Raw genomic sequence first — 10,973 nt, forward strand, 5'->3', positions numbered from 1 at the left:
TCGGACTCTAAAAGCTATGGCACTATGAGCGATATATAGCTAGCTATCAGCGCTATAGCTAGCTACTTAGTGCAATCGCTTTTTTTTTTAACCGTTCCACTATACCGCTATAATTGTTATTTAAACCATTGATTTTAAGTATATTGATAATTGAATAATTTAGGTTCGGTTCGGCAGGGTTAAAAATTCATGATTCGAGAATAATTTAGATATAATTCTGGAATGATTTCAAATTATCTGAATTAGATATCCCAGTTCCACAAGGGAGCAAAAATAAAAATAAAATGTTTTGAAAAAATGTATAATTCGGAAATTATTTGTATAATTCACGAATTATTCACAAATAATTCGGTCAAAATTCGGTCAACCGACTAATTCATCGTTCAATTCACTATCCCTAAAAGAACGAATTATTCGCGAATCTATTAGAGTCAGTCGTGGTTATTGCGTATACATTACGTCTATATGTACAGCAGTGATGGTTACTTATCCAATTAGTTTTAACTAAATATCAATTTACAAAATTTATTTTATTTTAAAGGACATACAAACAATCACTACCATTATAACAAACTTTATTAAAGGGCATACAATTAGGGGCAGACCCAGTATGTAACAGGGGAGACAACCGCTATCTCCCCTGGATTTTGAATTTTAGTAGTGATCTATCGGAACTGATCGACTTTTGCCTCTTCTGGAAATTTCTTTGCCCCACTCCGAATGTTTGATTTGTAATTAGGGTTAAATTTAGTGTTAAAATTAAAATAATTTTCTTGAATTATGATTGATAATTAGAATTATAAGTTAAAACATCAGAAATTATAAGTCAGAGCATTGAAAAATATAAGTCAAAGTATTATTTTTTTTATCGAATACTCAATTAGTTAATGTATTTAAATTCAATTAGCTGACTATTTAAATCCGATTCGATATTTTTTGCCTCCTCCCCTCTCCCCGATGAAAATCCTGAATGCGCCACTGCATACAATCCAACACTTTTTTTTTTCCAACCTGATGAAAATCCTGAATGCGTCTCTACCTGGCTGAGTGACCTCCAAGATATATTGCACGTGTTGCAGCTTAATTTGCATCCACAAAATTAAATTACCCAGCATTAGCACACATATATGCCTGATTGTACAAAACAAAAGGGGACCCCACCTTGAGATGATCTGTACGTCTTACTCCTTTTGGAATTCCTTTGTTTACCATTCAAGGAAACAATTAAAATTTCCACATGGATATATTCACGGTCCTACTAAGAAGACTTGAAGATGGTATTTGTTCTTAAAAGAAAGCAATTCTTTGTAATGTGAGGGATTGGGGAAAAGGATAATATATGTTGCGCTTTACTTCAGAGAAGAGATTATGAAAATTCTCCCCTTAGTAGGAGGTTTAGATTTCAAAAGCAAAAAGAAAAGCATTACCTAGCTGGGTATTGCTTTATTTATTGCATTAAAAAGAACATGGAATAATTTCTCTAAAAATATGGAACCATGTTTGATCGTCTACTTTCTCGTAAGAAAGAAAAAAAAGGAAAAAAAAAAAAATATAGAAACCATGTTAAATTTTGACAAACCTAAAACAATTGCAATCCGAAAGTAGTTCTGATGTTAAATTAATTTACTCTAAAAATAAATATATTGGACAAACGAAAAATCAGTAGTCTTCATTAACTATAGACTTTTTTTTTTATATTTTTTATATTATTTCAATCTAAAAAAGATGTATCAACATATTATAATATGTTCTTGAAATATATTCCAAATTAATTAACTTGCTTTGCTTGTGAAGAAAGACGAACATGTTGAAAATTATTTTAACTTGATCTAAGCTTTATCAAGAGAAAAAAATAAAATTATGCTATACATATATTTTTAATGATAAATAAATTTTACATGGTTGCACCAAGTGATGTTTTCTAGGTTATTTTGCATGATATAATGATTTACAATTGTTTCATTAAAAGTTATAATGATTTACAAATGCATGGAGGGCATTTAAAAATTGAGGATGTTGCGAAATGGATATATCATAAAAACTATTGACCTTCTAAGTTTCTTAGCTATGTTATATTTTCTATATTTTTATGTGTCCTATTTTTTCTCTCACTATTTTAATCAAATGACTCTACTATTATTTGCATTTGATTTAAAATAGATGTATTTGATATGTCTAAAGTGTAATGAAAATTTAAAATAATATATTATTTTGTATACTTTTGTTGAGTTATTGTACCGCTAATCATGTTGTTTACTATATAGCAAACGTCTTTAACATTTTGAAAATAAGTTTTAGTTCTCTAACTTTTTTAACTTTCATTTATTATAGTTTAACTAATATGACATCAGTGTCATTTTAATCTATATAAAATCAAGTCCAAAATCTATCAAATCAACTTTAAATGATGAATCTAATTCATTCAAACTGATCTACTTCATTATTTGTCTATTTACATGAAAAAAACTATAATTTTTTGAATTTATTTAGTATCAAGTCAAGAGATCGATCACATGTGGGAGTTTTTAAGTCAATTTTAATGCATTCATTTTCAACATTTTTTATCACTTGACTTCATACTAAAATAACTATAAAAAAACATATTTTTTTTGTATGTAAACGCATCACTCATAAAGTAAATCAGTTTAAATGGTTTGAATTACTCGTTTGAAGTCTATTTAATAAATTTTGGGATTGGTGTCATATAACACCAATGTCATACTAGCCGAACACTTTAAGAGGAGTTATATGAATTATATTACAATTGTCCTGTTTTATGAACTACTTTTTTCTCTTCTATATTTTTTTTACAGTGAAGCCAAAGCAGTCTAGTAATTATAATATTCGTTCCGTTTTCATGAATATAATAACGATCGTATCTGACCGCTGGTCCTGTTTTTCTTTTATCTTTAATCATTCTCTGATTCTAGAGAGAAAAAGAAAACATTCTTTCCTTTGTCTTGGTGCTCTCAGAGTACTCCATCTGATATGTGCACACCTAGCTAAAGTGAAAACAAATATTACGTAGGTTTTTAATTTCAAAAAAAGATTTATAATTTTTTTCTATTAATTCGATAAATAATTTGATAGAAAGAAAATAGCAGAGGTGAAAACGGATCGGCGGATCGGATAGTGGTAAATAGTTAGTATGACATCGGTGTCATAAATTGTATGGTGTGTATATATCTACTATTCAGATAGAAATAATTGAAATATAAAACCATATCAGTTTATGTATCCACTCTATTTTCACCCCTACATATAGGGCTGCTCATGATGAGTTGAATCTAATTTGAGGGTAACTTGGATTCAACTCATGAACTCATGAGCCGAGTTGAGTCTGAGTTGCTAATTCAGTTTTGAGTCAGAAATTCTAACTTGGATTCAACTCGCCAACAACTCGAATCAGCTCAAGTCGACTCGTGGCTCGTAGCATAGTTTATCAAAATAAAATCTAACAAAATAAATAGTACATAGTTTATCAAAATAATACTCAATTTAAAACTTTATATAATCAAACAGTAGTAAATACATAATTAAATAGTACAAAGTTTATCAAATTACTAAATAGTACAAAGTCTAACAAAAAAATTACATAGTTTACTGAATCAATAAGTCAACTGAGTTGATTCTGAATCGAATTGAGAGTAACTTGGATTCAACTCGTGAGACAACCGAGTCAGTTTTGACTCGAGTCATTTTCAACTTAAATTATTGGTGAGTTGAATCCTACTTGATTCCGAACGAATCATAAATTATGATTTATTTTTTTTGTGCACCCCTACCTACATGCAAGCTCTCTTTCTTTTTCGTAATTTAGTAATGCTGATCTCCGAAAAAGTAAATTCTATCATTAACATTAATTTAAACTAAAGTTACTATTTTACACTCCTCTCTAAATTATTAGACGCACACATGACACATGCAGTTGTCCCCTTTAATTTGTTCTTAAAAGTTATTGCACATCTTTGTATTAGACAATAATTAGTTTAATATTCATCCTGTCAGTACTGTACTGACAAGCAGTACATAATCATGATACGTAGCTTCTAATTCCTGCACTTGATCTCTCATACAGTTAAAATTAAAGATAATACATATGGGAAGGGATATATTTGACAACTAAAAATAATCAATTAGACGTTTATTAAAAAAAAAATAGATATACTTTTATGGTTTAAGTTGGTCAAATTTATAAAAGAAAAAAAAATGGTGCAGTTTGAAAATTGTCTGGTTCATGTATTAAATGTAATAATAAAGAAGTGTTAATTTTTAAACTGCTCGATATACAGAAGATCAATTAATTTTTAAATTGAAGGAAAATTGAGATAACTTATCTAAACTATAAATAAGTTACATTTTTTTTAGTACTTATTTGATAAGTCATCACTATTGTTAAATGATTTCAATATAATTCATTGCAATATATTAGAAGAAAAATAAACAAAAGCATCAGTTCTTAATTATTAACAAATATTCCGCATATATTACACAAATCTTAAATTAAAATTCACACACAACCTCATTACATCAATCCCGAATCCAAACCAAAGTATCAACGCATGCCCCTTAAAAATCAAATTAAATCCCATTGCAATTAGGCTATCCCAATTAAAGAAAATTAAATGGAAACCTGAAAAAAAAAAACACACACACACACACACACAAGGCACACTAGAGAACACAATTAGTGTCTCTATATATAGATTTCACTTATGCATTGCACCAGTGCTCCTGAAGGAACTCAATGCTTTTACAGTTTCCTTCCAAGCACGAATTTGTGATACAGTACCGCTATCAATGCTCCAAGAAGTGGGCCCACCCAAAAAATCCACTGCCACATCAAATTATAACAATCCATGAGATCAGAAATATATATATATATATTTTTTTATATTGTAATAGCCCAAAGGCTTGGAAAGTTGAAAGAAAAGAAAAAAAAAGGATATTGATAAATATTATCTGAAAATATCATATCTTATGTTGCTCATAAAATTAGCTAGTAAGTACCTATAAAAGTTATACAGAAGAATCTGAAAAAATACTCTTTTATGTCGGCAACAAAAGCTTAAGATTATGGGATTATCGATCGCGTAGCAAAGTTCAAAAAGGAAAATGAAATAAAAGAGTGATCTGAGTGATTTTGTATAAATCTATTTCAAAGTCGAATTTTTCTTTTTTGAATAACACTAAAGGTAAAGGGTAGATTCAGTTTATACTTCCTTGATAGCATAATATATTAATTAGTTTATACTAATTAGTGACAAACAAGCTTATTAGTTTGCAAGAAAAATTGTATAGATATTATAAATCATGAGATTTCTACTTGTGTGTACAAAACTATTCAGATCGATCGATTAATAGATGATAAGTCTTTTGAAAAACAATTAATTACAAGAAAATTAAAAAAAAATCATCAAGTGCTTACATGTTCGCGCCAGTTTTTCTTATTGTTGTAAATAAGTGCAGCTCCAAGACTCCGGGCTGGGTTTATACCCGTACCCGTTATCGGGATGGTTGCAAGGTGCGCTAAGAACACGGCAAAACCAATTGACAAAGGCTTCAAAACCTAATCAAAACACAATCTTTTCAGAAAAAAAAATACCTTGTTCAGAGAATGTGAGTAATTTTTGTGCCGTATATATATCAGTATCATATTATAGAGTCCAGCTAGTATAACATCGGTGTCAAATGACACTAACTTCAAAATTGATTGAATAGACTTTAAATAACTAATTCAAAATGTTCAAACCAATTTACTTTATGAGTGATGCATTTACATGCAAACTTTTTATATTTTCGAGTTATTTTAGTATCAAATCAAGCGGTTTTAAAATTGAAAAATGAATGTATTAAAATTAACTTAAAAACTCACACATTTGACCACTTGACTTGATACCAAATAAATACAAAAAGTTATAAATTATACATGTAAACACACAACTAATGAAGTATATCGGTTTGAACAGTTTGGATTCATCGTTTGAAGTCGATTCGATAGGTTTTAGAGTTGATGTTATATAGACTGAAATGACACTGATGTTATAGTAGCCATACTCCATATTATATATAAAGCATCAATCTAATAAATTTATTTGTTATCTGAAATTATAACACTTGAATATTCATTAATGAGACTAATAATTACTAGCTAACGGTCAGGACCCATGCATGTAGGTAAGATGCATGTAAAATATAATTAAAAAATACCGGGACGTAGGAATGAAGAGCTTTGCGTTCCGGATCACTGGCAGAGAAAACGGTATAAACGAGAACAAACGTGCCCATGATTTCTGCACCAAGCGCCGCCCCCCTGGAGTAGCCATGAGCGACAGAGTTGGCCCCACCACCCAGTGAGTTGAAAGGGTGTTTCATGATCCCTTTCACTATGCCAGCTCCACATATTGCACCAAGACACTGAGCTATGATGTACAGCACAGCACGAACAAGGGTAAACTTTCTTCCAACCAAAAACCCAAATGTTATGGCTGGGTTAATGTGGCCTTCTGCATAGATTTATAAATACAAAAAATGAGATAAGTTATAAACAAAACTAACACACACACACACACACATATATACACACACACATACTATTTGCAACATCAAAGTTTAGCAAAGGAAAAACCTGAGATGCCACCAATGCAATAGACAAGAACAAAGATGGATCCACCGAAAGCCCAGGCAACGCCCTCAAAGCCGACACCAGTGCATGCCTCTGTCTGACTCTGGTTTTTGTAGCCAATAACAGTGGCAATGGTGATGTAAAGGAAGAGAAGGGTTGCGACGAACTCCGCTATGATCTCACGGTAAAGAGACCACTTAGACAACTCGCTCATGTCAAACAGTCGTGCTGGTTCATCGGGTTTTGGGTTCTTTCCGTTTTCCGTTACATCCCTGGAAGTTTCCATGGCCTTTGGCATGGTTGGTTAAGCTAGAAGTTGGTGCTGTTGTGTTTCTAAATCTAGGTTTGGATATATAGATTTGCAGGGAAATGGTTCGTTGAGGGGTTAATTTATATTTGAAATGTGGTACGGACGGACAGATTCTTCTTTTAATCTTTTTCGTTTTATTTTAGCTTTATAAATTTACAGAAATTTCCAACACATTTTCATTTTATTTATCAAAGATCATAACATGAGGTCGCTTAAGGGCAACTTTTTTTGGTTCCTTCATAACTAATTCTATTTTTTTAAAGCTATATATATGTATAATCTGATGTTTTTAATTAAGTCAATTTTAATGCATTTATTTTCAATATTTTTTACCACTTGACTTGATATTAAAATAACTTGAAAAAAATATTTTTTTTGCATGTAAATGCATCACTCATAAGGTAAACTAGTTTGAATGGTTTAAATTTATCGTTTGAAGTTTATTCAATAAGTTTTGAAATTGGTATCATATGATAATGTTACCAATATCATACTAATCAAACTTGATACTAATATCATACTGACCAAACTTTTTAAGAGAAGTTATATGAATTATATTACAATTGTCTTGTTTTAAGAACTATTTTTTTTCTCTTCCATATTTTAAAGTCAAAAAGCAGTTTAGTAATTATAATATTCGTTCCGTTTTCATGAAAATAATAACGATCGTACCAGACCGCTGGTCCTGTTTTTCTTTTATCTTTAATTATTCTTTTGTTTCCTCTATTCTCTGATTGTAGAGAGCAAAAGAAAACATTCTTTCCTTTGTCTTGGTGCGCTCAGAGTACATCATCTTGGTGCTCTCAGAGTTAGGGCTGCTAATGAGTCGAACCGGCTCGTGAATCAATGAGTTGAGTGGCTTAATATTTCATAACGAATCAGACTCGAAACTAAAAAATGTCTTAACTCGACAAGGCTCACTTTTAAAAGAAAAAAACTCAGCTCGGCTCGACTCATGTAAACACTTGGCTTGACTCCGCTCGACTCGTGAGCTCGCGAGTCGGCTCGTGAGCCGGCTCATATTACATGTTTAAAAAATGATCATTTAATTATTTTAAAGAAATGATTGAAGTGGGATAGAGATATTCTTGTGACTTTAAATTACATGTTGAAAAACTTTGATTATTTTTTAAAGAAATGATCTAAAGAAATTTGAAAAAAATATCATTTTTTTAAAATAATTTCAAAATGCCGGCTCATATTACATGTTGAAAACTTTGAAATTTGAAAAAGGAAAAATTTAAAATTTGAACAAATTTGAAATCTGAAAAATTTGAAATCTGAAAAAATTTTGAAATCTGAAAAAAATTAAAATCTGAAATCTAAAAAATTGAAATCTGAAAAAAAATTTAAATCTGAAAAAATTTGAAATCAGAAAAAAATTTGAAATCGAAAAAATTTGAAATCTGAATTTGAAATTTCAAAAAAAATTGAAATTTGTAAAAATTTGAACTTTTTCCAAATTTGAACTTTTTTCAAATTTCAACTTTTTTCAAATTTCAACTTTTTTCAAATTTCAACTTTTTTCAAATTTCAAATTTTTCCAAATTTCAGTTTTTTTTGAAATTTTAAATTTTTTTCAGATTTCAAATTTTTCCATATTTCAATTTTTTTTTCAGATTTCAAAATTTTTCAGATTTCAAATTTTTTTTCAGATTTCAAATTTTTTCAACATGTAATATGAGCCAGCATTTTGAAATTAGTTTAAAGAAATGATCGTTTTTTCAAATTTCTTTAAAAAATAATCAAAGTTTTTCAACATATAATTTAAAGTCACAAGAATATATCTATTCTACTTCGATCAGTTCTTTAAAATAGTTAAATGATCATTTTTTCAACATGTAATATGAGCCGGCTCACGAGCCGAGTCGAGCCAAGTGCTTACATGAGCCGAGCCGAGTCGAGCCAAGTACTTACATGAGCCGAGCCGAGCTGAGCTTTTTTCTTTTAAAAGTGAGCCGAGTTAGAGCCGAATCATTTTGTTTCTCTCATTGAGCCGAGCCGAATTTGAGCCGAACCTTAATCATTAGCAACCCTAGTCAGAGTACCCCATCTCATAGTACGTAGGTTTAATTTAAAAAAAATTATAATTTTTTTCTATTAATTCGATAATTAATTTAATAGAAAAGAAATATTTGAATATCTTTAATTTATACTAAAAGCGGTTGCATATGCATGATATATATTTTTCTTCCTTAATGAAATATTTTTAGATTAATGTAGTTATTAATGCCTATATATGGATTTTCAACTAAGAATCGATCAGAATCTGATTACTTTGTGCCGATATTTTTAAATATACCATTTTATAAAAAATGTTAAACCAAAACACCATTTTCGGCTGGATTTTCCAAATTTCGCATGGCCGCTTCTGAGGGAAGCGGCCACCAGGAGCTGGGCCGCTTCTGAGCGAAGCGGCCAATATATTGGGCCGGATTGAGGCCCAGCGGGGTGGCCGCTTTGGGGGGTAGCGGCCAGGGCCGCTTCCTGGGGTAGAGGGCACCCTGAATACATAAAAAAGACAGACAGATTCATTTGACATTTGACGGAGAGAGATTCATTTGACGCACAGAGATCATATGCCACTAGTGCCGCTTCAGCCATGTGTTGATAAGTGTTTGTATGTGGTAGTAGTAATGTACAAACCTTCCAGGGTCAATGCCTCGGAGACGACACACTGCCAGAACATGAGAACACGGTATTCTGTTTAATTGCGGCTTCTGGCATGTGCATGTAACCGTGTTCTCATCCATGATTACCACCGTGTATTTATAATTCGCTTTGGTAAACCGGCCAGAAGCGTCTTTCATGTATGCATTAACTTTCTCTTGTGTGGATGTTATCTCAAACTCGTTCCAGTTGCCAAATCCACCGAGCGTCGTCATAGATTGTGACCTCCCGCACCGTTTGTTAATCAACTAGGAAAAATACATTGCTTGAAATTAATAAAAATTACAAAAATAAAATAATTTAATGAAAATAACATACCTCGTGCACACGGCATGAGAACTGTTGACCCTGGCTTGCTTCAAATTGCGCTTTTGCCCTCCTTTGAGCAAACCATTGCTGACATTTGTAAAACGTGTCCTCAATTATTGCTGCTACCGGCAACCTACGAGAAGATCTAAAAACATTATTGAGCGACTCGGACCCGTTCGTCGTCATAATTCCCCAACGGAAACCCCCATCCAACGCCTGGAATATCTTCCATGGTTTAGGACATTCGTTATCATCTTGATCTAGATACTTACCCACACCATCCAACCAATTCAGAGCCCGATCACATACATCTCCCATTGCTTGCATTCCTTGCTCATATCTCCTCATCTTTCTCTTCGCCACACATATCCTGAAGTACTTGATTGCTTCTTCATTGCAATGATTCTTTTTCATATTTTCTGCTATGTGAGTAGCACAAAGACGGTGAACGCACTCATCCTCATCTTCCTCATTCCATCCCAGATCATCCTGTCGAAACACCTTTTTTATGCCCTTACCCCTATCAGTGATGACACACACAAACCTGGAGCGAATTACATTGCGCCTCAACCATTGCATGAACCATGCACAATCTTCAAAATTCTCTGTATCTACCAATGAAAAAGCCAACGGGAGGAGCTGATTTTCTGCATCGTACCCGGTTGCAATCAACATTTTACCTTTGTACCGGCCTGCTAAGAAACAAGCATCAACAGTGATGACAGGTCTCAGGTGTTGGAAAGCCTCTATGCATGGTCCAAATGCCCAAGCCGCCCTATTAAAGTACCTGTAAGGTCCAGGCTCACCAGTTGGATATGAGGTAACATCAAACAATGTACCTGGATTTTTTCGCTTAATTGCCTCCAATAAGGGGACTATAAGTGCATATGACCCCTCCCAACTACCAAATTGGCGGGCAATTGCCAACTCCCTTCCACGCCACAATTTATTGTACGCTGGTACCTGACCGTTGTACGTTTGTGCACAAGCTATTCTAACAGAAGTGATACTTAAATCTACGTCATTTCTCATGTGCGCCGAGATGCAATCGGCAACCAT

General features: G+C 32.3%; 2 protein-coding genes across 2 annotated transcripts; both read right to left on the minus strand.

The window, feature by feature from the left end:
- Positions 1–4,753: 4,753 nt before the first annotated feature.
- Positions 4,754–6,955, minus strand: LOC144571599 (putative aquaporin PIP2-6). Its single transcript, XM_078320948.1, has 4 exons — positions 6,629–6,955; positions 6,211–6,506; positions 5,429–5,569; positions 4,754–4,834 (listed from the first exon to the last, which is right to left on the minus strand). The coding sequence occupies exons 1-4, from the start codon at positions 6,921–6,923 to the stop codon at positions 4,754–4,756; spliced, it is 813 nt and encodes a 270-aa protein (XP_078177074.1). The 5' UTR covers positions 6,924–6,955.
- Positions 6,956–9,520: 2,565 nt separating this feature from the next.
- On the minus strand, positions 9,521–10,973 carry LOC144571996 (uncharacterized). Its single transcript, XM_078321386.1, has 2 exons — positions 9,924–10,973; positions 9,521–9,853 (listed from the first exon to the last, which is right to left on the minus strand). Exons 1-2 carry the CDS (start codon positions 10,971–10,973, stop codon positions 9,521–9,523), a joined length of 1,383 nt encoding a protein of 460 aa, XP_078177512.1.

Source organism: Carex rostrata, chromosome 19, assembly GCF_964058835.1.
Source record: "Carex rostrata chromosome 19, lpCarRost1.2, whole genome shotgun sequence".
Taxonomy (NCBI): Eukaryota; Viridiplantae; Streptophyta; class Magnoliopsida; order Poales; family Cyperaceae; genus Carex; species Carex rostrata.

Coding starts and splice junctions, on each gene's coding strand:
- LOC144571599 (XM_078320948.1), bottom strand. CDS start 6,923: ATGCCAAAGGCCATGGAAACTTCCAGGGATGTAACGGAAAACGGAAAG. Junction 6,507..6,628: donor TTGCATTGGTGGCATCTCAG/GTTTTTCCTTTG, acceptor AAATCTATGCAG/AAGGCCACATTAACCCAGCC. Junction 5,570..6,210: donor CTCTTCATTCCTACGTCCCG/GTATTTTTTAAT, acceptor TGTTTTGATTAG/GTTTTGAAGCCTTTGTCAAT.
- LOC144571996 (XM_078321386.1), bottom strand. CDS start 10,973: ATGGTTGCCGATTGCATCTCGGCGCACATGAGAAATGACGTAGATTTA. Junction 9,854..9,923: donor TCTCATGCCGTGTGCACGAG/GTATGTTATTTT, acceptor TATTTTTCCTAG/TTGATTAACAAACGGTGCGG.